The following is an 18969-nucleotide window of genomic DNA, read 5'->3' as shown; positions in this document are numbered from 1 at the left end:
CTCAAAGTAGAATTCAGCTGGACATCAACGGATTTGACATGCGGACTGGATAGCCATGCCCGAGAGCAGTACTCCGCTGTAGAGTACACCAGGGCGAGTGCTGCCATATCGAGGGTTTGAGTGTCTGCTCCCCATGTGGATCCGGCAAGTTTCTGGATCAAGTTACGCTACTCTTTAGTTTCTTCCCAAGGTTCTGGAGATGTTGTCTCTATGACAGGGTGCGATCGAGCATGACCGTAAATAGGAGTGTGCTAGTGAGCCATGCAGAGCAGAAAGATCCCAGGTTTGATCTGTGGCCTGTGTGTTAACTGATCTCTGCAGCGTCCCTACCCATTGCCAGGCTATTAGCCACAGGGGCCCAGAACAAGACAAAAGAGAAAGCAACATTAGTTAAGACTCCTAGTGACCTGAGCTGGAAATTGTCCAATTGGAGACATTGATTGTGGACATGATTAAGGTCAATGGTGATGTCCCCAGTGACTAAATGGCCTGTCAATCTGGGCCTGTCTACCTGGACAGTTTACCTGAGCCTGTCTACCTGGACAGTTTACCTGGGCCAGTCTGCCTGGACCTGTCTACCTGGGCCTGTCTACCTGGAAAGTTTACCTGGGCCTGCCTACCTGGACAGTTTAATTGGGCCTGTCTGCCTGGACCTGTCTACCTGAGCCTGTCTACCTGGGCCTGTCTACCTGGACAGTTTTCCTGGGCCTGTCTGCCTGGACCGGTCTACCCTGGCCTGTCTACCTGGACAGTTTACCTGGGCCTGTCTGCCTGGACCTGTCTGCCTGGACAGTTTACCTGGGCCTGCCTACCGGGACAGTTTACCTGGGCCTGTCTACCTGGACCTGTCTACCTGGACCAGTTTACCTGGACTGTCAAGGCTCATACATGATGAAGAACCATTTAAATGAGGTACCAAAGGTTGTTTCTGAATCATCATCATCGGCAGTCCCTTGAGTTGAGGATGACTTGCATCCACGCCAAAAAGTTCACAGGTGTTTCAATGAAGGACCTATTATTCCAGGTCCCGAACTAAATCTTGAAGGGTGGAAGATGCCTGTGTGTGGATTTTTTTAACGTGTGGTGACCGTTGCACACCAGCCACCACACAGGCTCGAGGTCTTGGTCCAGTGGCAAGGGTTAACCAAGACGATTGGAGACCTGCTCGGCTGCACGAATCTAGTGCACACACATATCGCAGTGTGGACTGGCCCGTGCTGCCCCTGGACCCTCACCTCTTCTGGGTCCCGAACTCATGCCTCTCCTTGGCCCCGGTCACTTCCCTCTACAATCTCTCGTCGCTCCTACGCCCCGACCTCACCGCTCCTGCAGTGCCTGCCCACGCTCCAATCAGCGACCTGGATCTTGGTGACATCACCAAGATCCAGGTTGCTGATTGGATTGATTCTGAATACAGTGATTTTGGCAGACTGCTTGAATTTAGGTAGATTAGCCTTGAAACTTGTTAAGTTTCTGTCACAGCATATCTGCATAGAGTGCATACCGTGGCAGCTTACTGGGGCCACGTAGGTTGCACGCAGACATCCCCCAGAGGTATCTTGCTCCAATGTCACTACTTGAATTGGAACAACAACTTAGCAATTATATTTATATCTGGATGAACACCAATGTGATACAGATGCACAGGCACCTTGAAGGCTGCTGCCAATTCCAGGGCTCGTTTTGACTGGACCAAGGCAAAAGATTAATTGATTCCAAATTAATTCAATGTTTGACATGAAGAAAAATTTAGATTTCCAGGAAAGATAGAGAAAGCAGAACCCAAAACAAGGCCTTCTCCGATACAGCTGCACAGTATCGACTTGGCATTATTGTGCCCTTCCTGAGATGAAGGGGTTGTCTTATGAAGAAAGGTTGAGCAGGTTAGGCCGATACTCATTGGAGTTTAGAAGAATGAGAGGTGATCTTATTGAAACGTATAAGATTTTGAGGGGGCTTGACAGGGTAGATGCAGAGAGGATGTTTCCCTGCGTGAGGGAATCTAGAACTAGGGGGCATAGTTTCAGAATAAGGGGTTTCACATTTAAAACTGAGATGAGGAGGAATTTCTTCTCTCAGAGGGTCGTGAATCTTTGGAATTCTTTACCCCAGAGAGCTGTGGAGGGTCACTGAATATATTTAAGGCGGAGATAGACAGATTTTTGAACAATAAGGGAGTAAAGGGTTATGGGGAGCAGGCAGGGAAGTGGAGTTGAGGCCAGGATCAGATCAGCCATGATATTGAATGGCGGAGCAAGGCTCAAGGGGCCAAATGACCTACTCCTATTTCTTATGTTCCTTGGACTGGCCTAGACTGCTGATATTTGCATCTGCCATTGGATGAATAATACAAGGATCGTGATGCCAAATGTGGAGCTATTTGCTCCGTAAATGGGCTGATGGTATGTCATTGGACACCTGCAAGTGTTAGTTTAGATAAATGTCACTATTTCAGTAAAAAGATTAGCCTCCCAGTTCCCCCTCCTCAGCTACTGTCCCCTTCCCTTTTAAATCTGCTGTCATCACCCCCCTCTTCAAAAAAAACCCTTGGCACTTCTGTCCTTGCAAACTACCGCCCTATCTCCAACCTCCCTTCCCTCTCCTTGAACATGTTGTCACTTTTCAAGTCCATGTCCAGCTTTCCCACAACTCCATGTTTGAACCTCTCCAATCTGGTTTCTGCATCTGCCACATCACTGAATCAGCCTGAATCAAAATCACAAATGCCCCTCCTCTGTGACTGCGGTAAACTATTCCCCCTCATCCTTCTCGACCGGTCCTCAGCCTTTGACACGGTTGACCCCACCATCCTCCTCCAATGCCTCTCCTCCGATGTCTTGCTGGGCGGGACTGCCCTTGCCTGGTTCCATTCATATCTATCCAATCATAGCCAGAGAATCTCCTGCAATGGCTTCTCTTCCTGCTCCTGCACCGTTAACTCTGGTGTCCCCCAGGATCTATCCTTGGCCCCTTCCTATTGTTCATCTACATGTTGCCCCTCGGTGAAATCATCCTAAAACACAGCCTAAAACCCGGTTCTACATGTATGCTCACGAACCCAGCTCTACCTCACCAACACCTCGCTCAATCCCTCCACTGCCTCTGATTTCTCATGCTGCTTGTCCGACATCCAGTACTCAATGAATAGACATCTCCTTCAATTAAATATTGGGAAGACCGAAGCCATTGTCTTTGTTCCCTGCCGCAAACTCCGTTCCCTAACCATCAATTCCAAACCTCTCCCTGGCCACTTTCTGACGCTGAACTAGACTGTTCACAATCTTGCATTCTATTAGACCCTGAGCTAAGCTTCTGACCCCATATCCACTCCATTACCAAGACTTCCTACTTTTACCTCTATATTGCCCATCTCCGCCCCTGCGTCAGCTCATCTGCTGCTGAAACCCTCATCCATGCCTTTGTTACCTTTAGACCTATTCCAATGCTCTCCTGGCTGGCTTCCCACCTTCCACTCTCTGTAAACTTGAGCTCATTCAAAACTCTGCTGCAGTATCCTAACTCGCATCAAGTCCCGTTCTCCCATCACCCCTGTGCTCACTGACCTACATTGGCTCCCAGTCCAGCACACCTCAAATTTAAATTCTCAATCTTGTGTTCAAATCCTTCCATGGCCTCGCCCCATCCTATTTCTGTAACCCTCTGAGGTCTCTGCACTACTCCAATTGTGGCCTCTTGGGCATCACTAATTTCCTTCACCCCACCACCGTGCCTTCAGTTGCCTCGGCCCCAAATACTGGAATTCCCTCCCTAAACCTCTTCGCCTGTCTCCTTAAAATGTTTCGTAAAACCTACCTCTTTGACCAAGCTTTTGGTCACCTATCCTAATATCTCCTTATGTGGTTCGGTGTCAAGTTTTGTTTGATAACGCTCTTGTGAAGCGCTTTAGGATGTTTTACTACGCTAAAGGCACTATATAAATGCAAGTTATTGTTGTTCATGTACCAGAACCACACTGGAAGTCCCACCAAAGGTGCCATTGTGGTGATTGCCATAGTAATGTGAAACTTGTTCTCCCCACAGGCCTTTCTGATAGCGTTCACCTCAGATTTTCTGCCTCGTCTATATTACCGTTACACACACCAAAATAACATGTCCGGCTACGTTAACTTCACCTTGGCATATTCACCCATCAGCTTCGTCCGGCAGAACAATAGCATGTGCAGGTAAGGCAAGTTCAGCCTGCAATATCTAAAGAGAGAGTCTTGCCATCACAGGCCGAGTCAATGAGTTCTTCAAAAAGGAGCTGGATAAGTCTGTTTCAAACACTTTGTGACACAATGGATTGCTGTGCTGCTGGGTTGGGGAGAGGATGTAGCCTGGAGGGAAGTATTGAATAGACAGGATGGAAATTTCAGGGTTTTGCTTAACCTTCTGTGGATTAAGACTTGCTTTCAAGAGATTAAATGGGTCCATGATAGAGTAGATTGTCATCATCATCATAGGCAGTCCCTCAGATTCGAGGAAGACTTGATTCCACTCTAAAAATGAGTCCTTAGGTGGTTAAACAGTCCAATACGAGAACCACAGTCCCTATTACAGGTGGGACAGATAGTTGTTGAGGGGAAGGGTGGGTGGGACTGGTTTGACGCACGCTCTTTCCGCTGCCTGTGCTTGATTTCTGCATGCTCTCGGCGATGAGACTCGAGGTGCTCAATGCCCTCCCGGATGCACTTCCTCCACTTTGGGCGATCTTTGGCCAGGGACTCCCAGCTGTCAGTGGGGATGTTGCACTTTATTAGGGAGGCTTTGAGGGTTCCCTTGTAATGTTTTCTCTGCCCACCTTTGGCTCGTTTGCCATATATGGGCTGTGGCAGAAGAATAAATGGGCGCTAAGTGGGATTAGACTGGATAACCTCCTGTTGGCTGGCGCAGATACGATGGTAAGTACTTCAGGGAATCTAATACGACTAGAGTGGTCTCCTGGACTTGTTTTGATCGACTAGATGGGTCGGAGAGGAATTTTCCCGGATTTCTTTCCCCAATTGGCCTGGGTTTTTATCTGTTTTTTTGCCTCTCCCAGGAGATCGCACGGCTCCGGTTGGGGTGGAGTGTAAAATGTTGCGATACATGGGGTATCGCAGTTGTGTAGGGTGGACTGGTTGGGCCAGATGCTCTTTACCTGTTCGCCATTGTTCACTGTTCATAGGTTTATATGTAACCTTCAGGGCCGCTGACCGAGGGCCGTGTGGCTTTTTGTCGGCCGAAATGGCCTCCTTCTGCGCTGTAAATTTCTATGTTTCTATGTTAAAGTCCATGACAGGTCGGGTGTACATGGGCTGTGGGAGATTAAATGAGTCGGAAGAGTCTATAATAGGGTAGGGTGTACATGGACTGTGGAAGATTAAATGAGTGGGTAGAGCCCATGATAGAGTCGGGTGTACATGGGCTGTGGGAGAAGATTAAATGAATGGGGAGTGTCCATGATAGGGTAGAGTGCACAAGGGCGGTGGGAGAACAGCTTGTAAATTATATTCTTTCCTTCTTATCTGAGCCAGGTGGCACTGGAGGAAGTTCAGAGAATGTTCATTAGGTTAATTCCTGAGATGAAAGGGTTGTCTTATGAGGAAAAGTTGAGCAGGTTCGGGCTGTACTCATGCAGTTTAGAAGAACGAGAGGTGATCTTATTGAAACATATACGATTCTGAGGGGCTTGACAGGGCAAATGCTAAAAGGATGTTTCCCCTCATGGGGGTATCTAGAACCAGAGGGTATAGTTTCAGAATAAAGTGTTGGCCATTTAAGAAGGAGATGGAGGTATTTCTTCTCAGAGGGTCGTGAATCTTTGGAATTCTCTACCCCAGAGAGCTGTGGAGGCTGGGTCATTGAATATATTCAAGGCTGAGATAGACAGATTCTCGAACTATAGGGGAGTCAAGGGTTATGGGGAACAGGCAGGGAAGTGGAGTTGAGGCCAAGATCAGATCAGCCACGATCTTATTGAATGGCTCGAGGGGCCGTATGGCCTACTCCAGCTCCTATTTCTTATGTACTTATGTTCTCATGGTGCTCCAGGTCAACAGACACCAGCAGTCCCCAGTGTCTCACTCAAGGGTTTCAAACACTCGATTAAAAATCCTGCCTGCAGGAACTTCACATAACGGTCATTTCAGCAACATGTGTGGCACAGGCCTGCTGATAGAAATGGGCGTGTTGGAGGTGACCATTTTGCACAGAGACTTTGCTGCCATGTTGGAGGCCAGATACCAGGTCACTGTGGGTGTCTCCTCTCCCCGCCACCCCCTCCGATCCCTTCACTGCACTGTGGGGTAAATATTCAGAGACTTTGCTCCCAATGTGGAGTCTCACTTGATGGGAGCACGGATGCTGTGGGGGGAGATCAGGTATGGAGATCTGAGCCTGATTTGTGCTGCTCCCAACTTTCTGGTCCTTGATGTGAATGCTCACAAAATGGTCAGGGATTGAGCACAGTGACCTCTGACCCTGATTCTCAATCTAGACTCCTGTCAATTAAGACTCTGTGTCAGATGCAAACTCTCCATAAATTTAATGTAACTCCTGAGTAAGGACCATTAAAGCCAGGTTGTTTTGTCAGTTTAAAATCAGTATCAAAATCCTGGAGAAAATTGGAGAGGGATGGGGTGCGGAGATGGAAACTGGAGCCCATAGAACCCAGAGGAACTTGCACCAAATCATAATTTGAACAGCACTAAACCTCAAAGGCATTTGACAAAGTACCACATAATAGACTTGTCAGCTAAATTAAAGCCCATGGGATTAAAGGGGCAGCGGCAGTGTGGATAAAGAAATTGGCTAAGGGACAGAAAGCAGAGAGTAGTGGTGACTGGTTGTTTTTTGGACTGGAGGGAGGTATACAGTGGTGTTCCCCAGGGGTCACCCAAAATCAAATGCAGGAATTTGGGTAGAAACTGATTTTAAAGGTCCCTACCCATGAGATTGGATCCAAGGAGCCTGTAACAATTGTGTAAGTTGAAACATTCTACAGCATTTTCCTGGAACATGTGAAACACTGCAATAATCGGGCAGAAATTCCTCTCGCAGGCAAAGCACGAAATAATAGACATAAAATGCGCACCTACCTGAAGCTGCTGCGTCCGCTCGAGATCCCGGTCCACGGACCTCCTCTCCCAGCGCGTCGCGTCGCAGCGCGTGCTCGTAGGGACGTGCACAGGAGTCACGTGTGCCTGGACACCCAATCACAGGTAAGTATTTTCTCATTCATAGTAATAGGAGATTCGTAAGTTACGAAGCTCCTATTACTATGAATGAGAAAAAACCCCAAATGCACAAACACGACATAAAACATTTAAAAAACACCTCACATAAATACACTAATAGAAATTAAAGTTGTTATACATGTTTTTTAAAGAAAAAAAATTGCCGATTTAAAAAAAAAGTTAGGGTTAGGGTTTAAAATAACATTACCTGAGTGGGCAGAGTTTTAACATAAATATGTTTTTTTTTATTTTATTTCAATCATGTTTTTATAATTTTTTTAACTCATACGCCTGTAAAAGTAGGCGCAAGATTTTTTGAGGACATTTGCCTGGCAAGATATGCGTTAATCCCGCAATTTTGCTCGTATAAATGTCCTTGCTCCCGAGATGTCTACGATGTGTCAAGTTCCTGACAGATCGGAAAAGCCGGGTTTAAGCGCATGCGCATTGTGCACTGAAAACTGGCTTTTCCGATGCCTTCCCGGGGCCATAGAAACTTTGTATGGGCCCGGGACGTTGGAATTCTACCCCAATGTGATTGATTCAATGTCCGAGGTCGGGAGCAATCCATTATGGTTTTGATGAAAAGTCATCGACCTGAAATGTTAACTCTGTTTCTCTCTCCGCAGATGCTGCCTGACCTGCTGAATATTTCCAGCATTTGCTGTTGTTATTTCATAAGGTGTATGTGTTTGCTAATTTGCAGGTACCGAGAGTTCAGAGATCCCAATGGCCACTTGAGCATAACGTACTGGAACCTGCTGGCTATTCGTCTGGGCTTTGTCATTCTGTTTGAGGTGAGTGGCGAGCACGTTGTACACTGTCTGAGATATTGTCCACGTAAGACGCTCTGTGTGAAGATGTACATTAGAGAAATGACAATGTACCATGTGTGACTATCTCATGCTACAAATATCATCACAGAGCCTGAAGTCAGACAATTCATTTTACTGTTGAACGTTTAACCTCACCACAGAAAGGGGAGAGGAAATATTGGGCCAGAAATTGCGGTCGGATGCCTCTGACCACAAAAATATTTACAAAAGTACCTGGTGGTCCCGGAGAAACATAGACTTCCGCTCCGAGGCCTCCATGCGCAGAGGCCCACGTATTCCAGGAGCGTATGAGCAGCCTGGGATTACGTGGGCCGCACCAACCAATTAAAATGGAGTATCCCCATTCAAGGTAATGGTGAATTCCGCTTGTACAGAGATCACTATTTCCATGAATGGGGATACCCCCCAAAACACACAAACATTTAAAATAAATAAGAAAAACATATATTTAAAATTCATTGAAATTGAATGTAATTAAATATTTTAGAGAAAAAAATGTTTTTTGAATTTTTTAAAATATGTTTTAATAGGGGTAAAAATAAACTTACCTTAATGGACAGGGTTTTTGATATAAAAATTATTGATAACATTTTATTTTTCTATCTTTTAAAACTCTTACGCTGGTAAAAGCAGGTGAACACAACGTTTCTGCAAAGGGATAGACTAAGTGAGTGGGCAATCAGGTGGCAGATGCAGTATAATGTAGAGAAATGTGAGGTTATTCACTTTGATTGGAAGAATCGAAAAACAGAATATTTTTTAAATGGTGAGAAACTTTTAAATGTTGGTGTTGAGAGAAATTTGGGGGCCCTTGTGCAAGAAACACAGAAAGCGAGCATGCAGGTACAGCACGCAATAAGGAAGGCAAATGGCATGTTGTCCTTTATTGCAAGGGGGTTGGAGTAGAAGAGTAAGGAGTTCTTGATGCAATTGTACAGGGCCTTGGTGAGACCACACCTGGAGTACTGTGCACAGTTTTGGTCTCCTTATCTGAGGAAGGATATACTTGCCTTGGAGGGAGTGCAACGGAGGTTCATTAGATTGATTCCTGGAATGAGAGGGCTGTCTTAGAATGAGATATTGTGTACAATGGGCCTATATTCTCTAGTTTAGAAGAATGAGAGGCGATTGCATTGAAACACATAAGATTCTGAGGGGGATTGACAGGGTAGATGCTGAGAGTTGTTTCCCCCGGCTGGAGAGTCTAGAAGTAGGGGGCACAGTCTCAGGATAAGGGGTCGGCCATTTAAAACAGAGATGAGGAGGAATTTCTTCACTCAGAGGGTGGTGAATCTTTGGAATTCTCTTCCCCAGAGGGCTGTGGATGCTGAGTCGTTGAGTATATTCAAGGCTGAGATAGATAGATTTTTGGAGTCTCGGGGAATCGAGGGATATGGAGAGCGGGCGGGAAAGTGGAGTTGAGGTCGATGATCAGCCATGATCTTATTGAATGGTGGAGCAAGCTCGAGGGGCTGAATTGCCTACTCCTCCTATTTCCTTATGTTCTTATCTCTCTCCTGGACACCCCTGTGAGCATCCCAGGAGAATAATCGTTGGTAGTCTTCATTTTCTTTGAAAACCCAAATATTGGAGATGGTGTAATAGACTATGTGACTGGGCAGGGCAGTTGGAGGAGGGAGGTCATGTGATGCAATCTCCAGGAATATATCCAACCAGAGTTGGCAACCCTCACTCGGCACCACCAGTGGAATTATACGGGTTCAGATATACTTACTATCTGCGGGCCTTCCAAAGTAAATCACCCAGGAGTGCATTGGACTGCCCCCAAATTAGTGTGGGACTCACATACGCCGGGTCCCCCTTGTCCACTGTCAGCTTAGGAGGGCCCTTGTTTGGGCTGGAATCCCCGCCTGTCCCAAACATGGTCCCCAGTGTCAGAGCGGAACGCTCAGGCCTGGAGTTTCTTTGGGTCCTCCCTGGGTTCTGCTCGGCGTTCTGGCCTCCTGGTCGACAGGTGTGGGCCCACCAGGATCTGGGCCTCAACTCCTGAAAAATCCTCATTATGCCTGCGCTCCGACTGACCTCTTTCACCTGTGAAATATTTCTTCACATGGGCCTGTGAAATATTTCTTCTCTGCTGGGGCCGCTGTAGACGGGCTCGGATTCGTTGCGTCACCCATGCCCCCAGCTTGAAATAAGAATTAGGAGCAGGAGTAGGCCATTCGGCCCCTCGAGCCTGCTCTGCCATTCAATAAGATCATGGCTGATCTTCTACCTCAACTCCACTTTCCTGCACTATCCCCATATCCCTTGATTTCCTTACTATTCAAAAATCTATCGATCTCCATCTTGAATATACTCAACGACTGAGAATCCACATCCCTCTAGGGTAGAGAGTTCAAGAGATTCATCACCCTCTGAGTGAATAAGTTTCTCCTCATCTCAGTCCTAAATGGCCAACCCCTTATTCTGAGACGGTTCTAGACTCCCTAGCCAGAGGAAACATCCTCCCTGCATCTACCCTGTCAAGCCATGATTCAATGAAATCACCTCTCATTCTTCTAAATTCTAAAGAATATAGGCCTAGTCTACTCAATCTCTCCTCATAGGACAAACCCCCATCCCAGGAATCAGTCTGGTGAACTTTTGTTGCACTCCCTCTATGGCAAGTATATCCTTCCTTCGGTTAGGAGACCAAAACTGTGCACAATACTCCAGGTTCGGTCTCACCAGGACCCTATATAATTGCAGTAAGATGTCTTTACTCTTATACCAAAATCCTCTTGTAATTAAGGCCATCATACCAAATTCGGCCATAATGGTGCAAGTATTCATTGCGATTATTTATATCCCCCGCCGAGCCTGGATACTCCAGCAGGGCCACAGCGGGAGTTCCCAGAGGGCGGATCCCAACACTTAGTCTGTATTCGACGGCCCCCAGGTTTCGACGGCCCCCAGGTTTCTACAGCCATTAAGTCCCGTGTTAATGCGAAGTGGCTGTGGCTTCATAGAGGCACTAACTTTGTGTTGTGTAAATCCACTTTCAGGCTCCAGAGCAATGCAGAGAGAGAAAATTCCTGGGGATCGATCTTGACTTTGTGCATTAGTGTAAAGCGTGCAATAACGAATCAGCAGCCCGTATTATCTCTGCCCATTGACGTCAATGCCGATTCACCATTACCCGTTTTACACTATCGCATAAAGTCACAATCGACCCCCTTCTCCGTAGAGTCTCACTCTGCTTCATTCCAGCGTGAGCTTGAGCCCCAATACAGCACGCAGGCTGCACTTACACTAATTCAACCATGGCACCAATGTTCCAGTAGTAGTGTAAATGCACCCTAAATTTTCAAAAAAATCTCCTGCTTTCTCCCTGGTACAGGGGGTCATTCAAGTTGGGGGAGTGAAAAGGATTGTCGTACAGGTGCAGCGCCCAAAATCCGGAGTTCCGGAATCCGGAATGTTCCAGAATCTGGACCAACTGGTGGCAGGGTCGTCCGGAATCCCTAAAATGTTCCGGAATCCGGACTCGCCAACCTCGAGGTCCCGCCGCTGCCTGACCTCTGACCTCACCTCACCGCTCCTCGCCGCCCTTACCTCCGGGCCTCCTCGCCGGTCCGCCTGAATACCTCCTCCTCGGCAAAGCCCCGCCCGACCAGCTCCTCTTCGGCGGGCCCGCCTGAACACTGTCTCGGAGGCTGGGCCCTGCCCGACAGCCTCATTGACGCGGCCGGCGGCCCGAACAGCTCCTCAGCGCGCAAACCCCCCCCCCCCCTCCCCCTTCTGATGTTCCAAAATCTGGAAATACCCGAACCTGGTCTCAGATGTTTCCGGATTTGTGACGTCAGAAAGACATTCCAAAGTCAGGAAAAACGCAGAATCCGGAACGCCCTTGGTCCCGAGGATTCCAGATTCTGGACGCTGCACTCGCAGTGGTAGGGGACAGTATAGTTAGGGGGATAGATATTGTTCTCTGTAGCCGAGAGTGTGAGTCCCCGAAGGCTACGTTGCCTGCTCGGTGCCAGGGTTCAGGACTCTCCTCAGAGCCTGGGAGGGGAGAGATCCAGTTGTCGTGGTCCACGTAGGTATCAACAACATAGGTAGGACTAAGAAAGAAGTTCTGCTGAGGGAGTATTAGCAGCTAGGGGCTAAATTAAGAAGCAGGACCACCTATTTGCAACTCTTACAATTTATCCCTTACAGTAATAATCTCTGGATTACTACCTGAGCCATGAGCAAACTGGCATAGGGTCAATAATATCAGAGAGTTGAATTCGTGGCTCATAGATTGGTGTGGGAGAAAAAGGTTTCAAATTCATGGTGCACTGGGTACTGGGGAAAGAGGGAGCTATTCCATTGGGACGGGCTTCATTTAAACCGTGCTGGGATCAGTGTCCTGGCCAATCGAATAACTAGGGCTGTAGATAGGGTTTTAAACTGAATAGGGCGGGGTGGGGGGGAAGATTCAAGTGAGGGGAAATTTAGAAAGTTAATGAGAAAGGACAAGGCAATAGTGCAGGGTAGTGATAGGGGTAATGATAACCAGAGTGTGACAGGAAGGGATAGAGTATACAAACATAAGAGTGCACCAGCAAATAAGGTCATAGTAGGGAAAAAAGTTTAGATAAATGTCACTATTTCATTCAAAAAATGAGCCTCCCAGTTCCCCCTCCCCATCCCTTTCAAATCTGCCGTCACTACCTCTTCTGCCCCATCTCCAACCTCCTTTTTCTCCCCTTGGAACATCTTGTCACCTTTCAAGTCCATGTCCAGCTTTTCCACAACTCCATTTTTGAACCCCTCCAATCTGGTTTCTGCATCTACTGAAACATTCCGAATCAAAATCACAAATGACATTCTTTGTGACTGTGATCATGGTAAACTATTCCCCCTCATCCTTCTCGTCCGGTCTGCAGCCTTTGACACGGTTGACCCCACCATCCTCCTCCAATGCCTCTCCTCCGATGTCTTGCTGGGCGGGACTGCCCTTGCCTGGTTCCATTCAGGTCTATCCAATCACAGCCAGAGAATCTCCTGCAATGGCTTCTCTTCCCGCTCCTGCACCGTTAACTCTGGTGTCCCCCAGGATCTATCCTTGGCCCCTTCCCATTGTTCATCTACATGTTGCCCCTCGGCGATATCATCCTAAAACACAGCACCCAGTTCTACATGTATGCTCACGAACCCAGCTCTACCTCACCAACACCTCGCTCAATCCCTCCACTGCCTCTGATTTCTCATGCTGCTTGTCCGACATCCAGTACTCAATGAATAGACATCTCCTTCAATTAAATATTGGGAAGACCGAAGCCATTGTCTTTGTTCCCTGCCGCAAACTCCGTTCCCTAACCATCAATTCCAAACCTCTCCCTGGCCACTTTCTGACGCTGAACCAGACTGTTCACAACCTTGCATTCTATTAGATCCTGAGCTAAGCTTCTGACCCCATATCCACTCCATTACCAAGACTTCCTACTTCCACCTCCATAATATTGTCCGTCTCCGCCCCTGCCCCTGCCTCAGCTCATCTGCTGCTGAAACACTCATCCATGCCTTTGTTACCTTTAGACCTATTCCAATGCTCTCCTGGCTGGCTTCCCACCTTCCATTCTCTGTAAACTTGAGCTCATTCAAAACTCTGCTGCAGTATCCTAACTCGCATCAAGTCCCGTTCTCCCATCACCCCTGTGCTCGCTGGCCTACATTGGCTCCTGGTCTAGCAACACCTCAAATTTAAAATGTTCAATCTTGTGTTCAAATCCCTCAATGACCTCACCCCTCCCTATTTTAGGAAAGTGGAGTTGAAGCCAAGATCAGATCAGCCATGAATTTATTAAATGGTGAAGCAGGCTCGAGGGGCCAAATGGCCTACTCCTGCTCCTATTTCTTATGTTCTTATGATATGGATGAGTTGATCTTGGCCTTCATGTGCAATATCATTCTGGAGTGTAATCAGTTCAGTTTCTTCCATTGCTTCAGTTTGAGGTAGTTTTACACTGAGTAACACCGCCCTCTCCTGGTAGCCACACCATATCATCGGAGCCCAAACATGAAGTAAATCAAAAAATCCCAGCTGCCTTCTTCCTGAGATACTACAATGTGGGAGATATATCTTAGCATAATGCTGACAATCCCACAGAAGGAACAGGAGTAGGCCATTTTTCCCCTCGTGCCTACTCCAGCATTCAATTACGTCATGGCTGATCTGCATTACAGTTCATAGAAACATAGAGAATAGGTGCAGGAGTAGGCCATTCGGCCCTTCAAGCCTGCATCGCCATTCAATAAGATCATGGCTGATCATTTACCTCCGTACCCCTTTCCTGCTTTCTCTCTATACCCCTTCATCCCTTTAGCTGTAAGGGCCATATCTAACTCCCTCTTGAATATATCCAATGAAATGGCATCAACAACTCTCTGCGGCAGGGAATTCCACAGGTTAACAACTCTCTGAGTGAAGAAGTTTCTCCTCATCTCAGTCCTAAATGGCCTACACCTTATCCTTAGACTGTGACCCCTGGTTCTGGACTTCCCCAACAGCGGGAACATTCTTCCCGCATCTAACCTGTCCCGTCCCGTCAGAATCTTATACGTTTCTATGAGATCACCTCTCATCCTTCTAAACTCCAGTGAATAAAGGCCCAGTTGATCCAGTCTCTCCTCATACGTCAGTCCTGCCATCCCGGGAATCAGTCTGGTGAACCTTCGCTGCACTCCCTCAACAGCAAGAACGTCCTTCCTCAGATTAGGAGACCAAAACTGAACACAATATTCCAGGTGAGGCCTCACCAAGACCCTGCACAACTGCAGTAAGACCTCCCTGCTCCTATACTCAAATCCCCTAGCTATGAAGGCCAACATACCATTTGCCTTCTTCACCGCCTGCTCTACCTGCATGCCAACTTTCAATGACTGATGAACCATGACACCCAGGTCTCGTTGCACCTCCCCTTTTCCTAATCTTCCGCCATTCAGATAATATTCTGCCTTCGTCTTTTTGCTCCCAAAATGGATAACCTCACATTTATGCACATCATACTGCATCTGCCATGCATTTGCCCACTCGCCTAACCTGTCCAAGTCACCCTGCAGCCTCTTAGCGTCCTCCTCACAGCTCACACCGCCACCCAGTTTAGTGTCATCTGCAAACTTCCATTTACCCGCCTTTGTTCCATATCCCTCAACACCCAATATCTATCAGTCTCAGTCTTAAACATCTTAGTTGACTGTCAGCATTCACATCCTTTTAGGGGAGAGAGTTCCAGATTTCCACTACCTTTTGTGCTTTCTGATTTCACTCCTGAATGGCCTAGCTCTAAGTTTAAGGTTGTACCCTCCTTGGGACACAACAGCATATCGAACTGTATCTGTATTGGCAACCGAAATTACATAGAAATGACAACACGGAAACAGGCCGTTCCGCCCAGCCAGAACGTGTTGGGGTTAATCCTCCACACGGGCAGTAATCCAAATCCCAAGTACCTCTCATCCCCTTTCCTTCAATCAACTATCGAACCTATTCTTAAATATTGGTATGGTCTCTGCTTCAATCGCTAATTGCCTCATTCACAGCCTCACAGTCCATTGTGTAAAAGAATCGTTTCTCCAGCTCTCTGTCCTGAATCTCTTACATTCTTTCTTCTATCAACGTCCCCTTGTTCAGGACCACATAATCACTGGAAACAGGCTGCTTCTATGTCCAGATTAGGAAAAGGGGAGGTGCAATGAGACCTGGGTGTCATGGTACATCAGTCATTGAAGGTTGGCATGCAGGTACAGCAGGCGGTTAAGAAAGCAAATGGCATGTTGGCCTTCATAGCGAGGGGATTTGAGTACAGGGGCAGGGAGGAGTTACTGCAGTTGTACAGGGCCTTGGTGAGGTCACACCTGGAATATTGTGTACAGTTTTGGTCTCCTAACTTGAGGAAGGACGTTCTTGCTGTTGAGGGAGTGCAGCGAAGGTTCACCAGACTGATTCCCAGGATGGCGGGACTGACATATCAAGAAAGACTGGATCAACTGGGCTTGTATTCACTGGAGTTCAGACGAATGAGGGGATCTCATAGAAACGTTTAAAATTCTGACGGGTTGAGACAGGGTAGATGCAGGAAGAATGTTCCCAATGTTGAGGAAGTCCAGAACCAGGGGTCACCGCCTAAGGATAAGGGGTAAGCCATTTAGGACCGAGATGAGGAGAAAGTTCTTCACCCAGAGAGTGGTGAACCTGTGGAATTCTCTACCACAGAAAGTTGTTGAGGCCAATTCATTAAATATATTCAAGAAGGAGTTAGATGTAGTCCTTACTACTAGGAGGATCAAGGGGTATGGCGAGAAAGCAGGAATGGGATACTAAAGTTGCATGTTCAGCCATGAACTTATTGAATGGCAGTGCAGGCTCGAAGGGCCGTATGGCCTACTCCTGCACTTATTTTCTATGTTTCTATGTCCCATCCCTTCATAAAGTAAAACATCTCCATCAAATCACTCCTTAATCTCCTCGGTACAGCCTCAATTTTTCTTTGTATTTCTTCATATGCAGGCAGCATCTCAGTAACGTTCCTGACTAGTTCATCCTAGTGGATAGCATCATCATAGGCAGTCCCTCGAAATCGAGGAAGACTTGCTTCCATTCTAAAAGTGAGTTCTCAGGTGACTGACCAGTCCAATATGGGAATTACAGTCTCTGTCACAGGTGGGACAGACAGTGGTTGAGGGAAGGGGTGGGTGGGGAGTCTGGTTTGACGCACGTTCCTTCAGCTGTCTGCGTTTGATTTCTGCATGCTCTCGGCAACGAGACTTGAGGTGCTCAGTGCCCTCCCGGATGTTCTTCCTCCACTTAGGGAGGTTTTGGGCCAGGGATTCCCAGGTGCCGGTGGGGATATTGCATTTTATCAAGGAGGCTTTGAGGATGTCCTTGAAACATTTTCTCTGCCCACCTGGAGCTCGCTTGCCGTGTAGGAGTTCAGAGTAGAGTGCTTGCTTTGGGAGTCTCGTGTCGGGCATGCGGACAATGTGGTCCGCCCAACGGAGCTTGCTGAAATGCTCCATCTCACTCTCAACAAGCTGGAGTGGAACTAAACTATAGAACCAATGGGAACCTGTTCAACCTTCGTCGCCTCCAGGCTAGATTCAAGGTCGTCCCGTCCTCTGTCATCGAACTACAATACACGGACGACACTTGCGTCTGCGCACATTCAGAGGCCGAACTCCAAGCCATTGTCAACATCTTCACCGAGGCGTATGAAAGTATGGGCCTTACACTAAACATCCGGAGGACAAAAGTCCTCTACCAACCTGACCCCGACACACATCACTACCCCCCCGGTCATCAAAATCCATGGTGTGGCCTTGGACAACGTGGATAGCACTACCGACCTCAGTCGATGACTCACTGACTTATGACCTTATCAACCCGAGTGCGGCCTTTAATGGACTGTGAGCCTGTATCCCAAATCCTTTGGCTCCTCCACATCAGTGAGCCAACTTCAGGGCATGAGTTTTTCAGGCTTCCCTGAGGCACAGGATGTTGGTCCCCACGATCGGGCAATGGTCAGGCTGCTGACAGCAGTGGCGGAGGGGGGAAATGTTGGTCGCGGATTTTAGGGGCACTCCATTGTCCTCTAAACAGGAGAACCCAAAACTGGATGGATTCCCAGAGGAAAATCAAGCCCCTGAGCTATTTCCCCCTACCACATGGATAGAGATGGTTGGAGAGCAGTCATCATCATAGGCAGTCCCTCGAAATCGAGGAAGACTTGTTTCCACTCTAAAAATGAGTTCTTAGGTAACTGAACAGTCCAATATGGAATTACAGTCTCTGTCACAGGTGGGACAGACAGTGGTTGAAGGAAGGGGTGGGTGGGACTGGTATGCCGCATGCACTTCCTCCACTTAGGGTGGTCGTTGGCCAGGGACAAACTGTAGGATGGCAATAAGCAAAGGTAAAAGGAGGTTTCCTGGACTTGGGAGGGGCTGCTTGTGTTTCCTGTATGTTTAAAAATGATCAGGAATTGATGTAAAAAATATAAAAATTTGGTGACGATGCTAAATTAATGTGAGAACACTGGCCAGTAGAATGGGCAAACTTGAGATAAACATGGCCCGGAATTTGCGGTTAACAGCGAAGCAAACGCATTTGCCGCTCCCCCTGAAGAAAGCTGCCCACAAAGATTTTACGATCCCTATGGCGAGAAGTTTGCATTTTTCGTCGCGTAACATAGAAACATAGAAAATAGGTGCAGGAGTAGGCCATTCAGCCCTTCGAGCCTGTACCACCATTCAATAAGTTCATGGCTGATCATTCACCTCAGTACCCCTTTCCTGCTTTCTCTCCATACCCCTTGATCCTTTAGCCGTAACTCCCTCTTGAATATATCTAACGAACTGGCATCAACTACTCTCTGTGGTAGAGAATTCCACAGGTTCACCACTCTCTGAGTGAAGAAGTTTCTCCTCATCTTGGTCCTAAATGGCTTACCCCTTATCCTTAGACTGTGACCCCTGGTTCTGGACTTCCCCAACATTGGGAACATTCTTCCTGCATCTAACCTGTCCAGTCCCATCAGAATTTTATATGTTTCTATGAGATCCCCTCTCATTCTTCTAAACTCCAGTGAATACAGGCCCAGTCAATCCAGTCTCTCCTCGTATATCAGTCCTGCCATCCCGGGAATCATTCTGGTGAACCTTCGCTACACTCCCTCAATAGCAAGAACGTCCTTTCTCAGATTAGGAGACCAAAACTAAACACAAAACTCCAGGTGAGGCCACGAGGATGAGTGTGAATTAATGGGGATCCCCTAATGTGAGTTACTGTGGCGTCAACAAGCTGTCTGAGCAGCCAATCACAATGCAGAATTCTCACAGATCGGGAACTAGGAAGTGAAGAAGTTGCTTTTATTCGGACTTTAAAAAAATGTTATGGGAGCAAAACAAAGATTGGGGCTCTCACGTGG

The 18969-nt window shown here is 47.4% G+C and overlaps 1 protein-coding gene and 1 long non-coding RNA gene across 2 annotated transcripts in view; one reads left to right on the top strand and one right to left on the bottom strand.

Annotated features, from left to right (window-relative positions):
• Nucleotides 1-7135, bottom strand: part of LOC139265806 (uncharacterized) — a 39866-nt gene extending 32731 nt beyond the window's left edge. Inside the window, exon 1 of the long non-coding RNA XR_011593632.1 lies at nt 7080-7135. This is a non-coding gene — a long non-coding RNA (uncharacterized lncRNA). The remainder of the gene's footprint in view (nt 1-7079) is intronic.
• LOC139265805 (anoctamin-7-like) overlaps nt 1-18969 on the top strand; it is a 192229-nt gene that overhangs the window by 154483 nt on the left and 18777 nt on the right. The window contains exons 21-22 of the mRNA XM_070883247.1: nt 4042-4184; nt 7924-8014. Of these exons, the coding sequence (XP_070739348.1) occupies nt 4042-4184; nt 7924-8014 (234 nt within the window). The remainder of the gene's footprint in view (nt 1-4041; nt 4185-7923; nt 8015-18969) is intronic.

The sequence above is a fragment of the Pristiophorus japonicus genome, chromosome 6, assembly GCF_044704955.1.
Source record: "Pristiophorus japonicus isolate sPriJap1 chromosome 6, sPriJap1.hap1, whole genome shotgun sequence".
NCBI lineage: Eukaryota > Metazoa > Chordata > Chondrichthyes > Pristiophoridae > Pristiophorus > Pristiophorus japonicus.
Note: the sequence above shows the minus strand (reverse complement) of the source record. Positions and strands in the feature narration are given on the sequence as shown.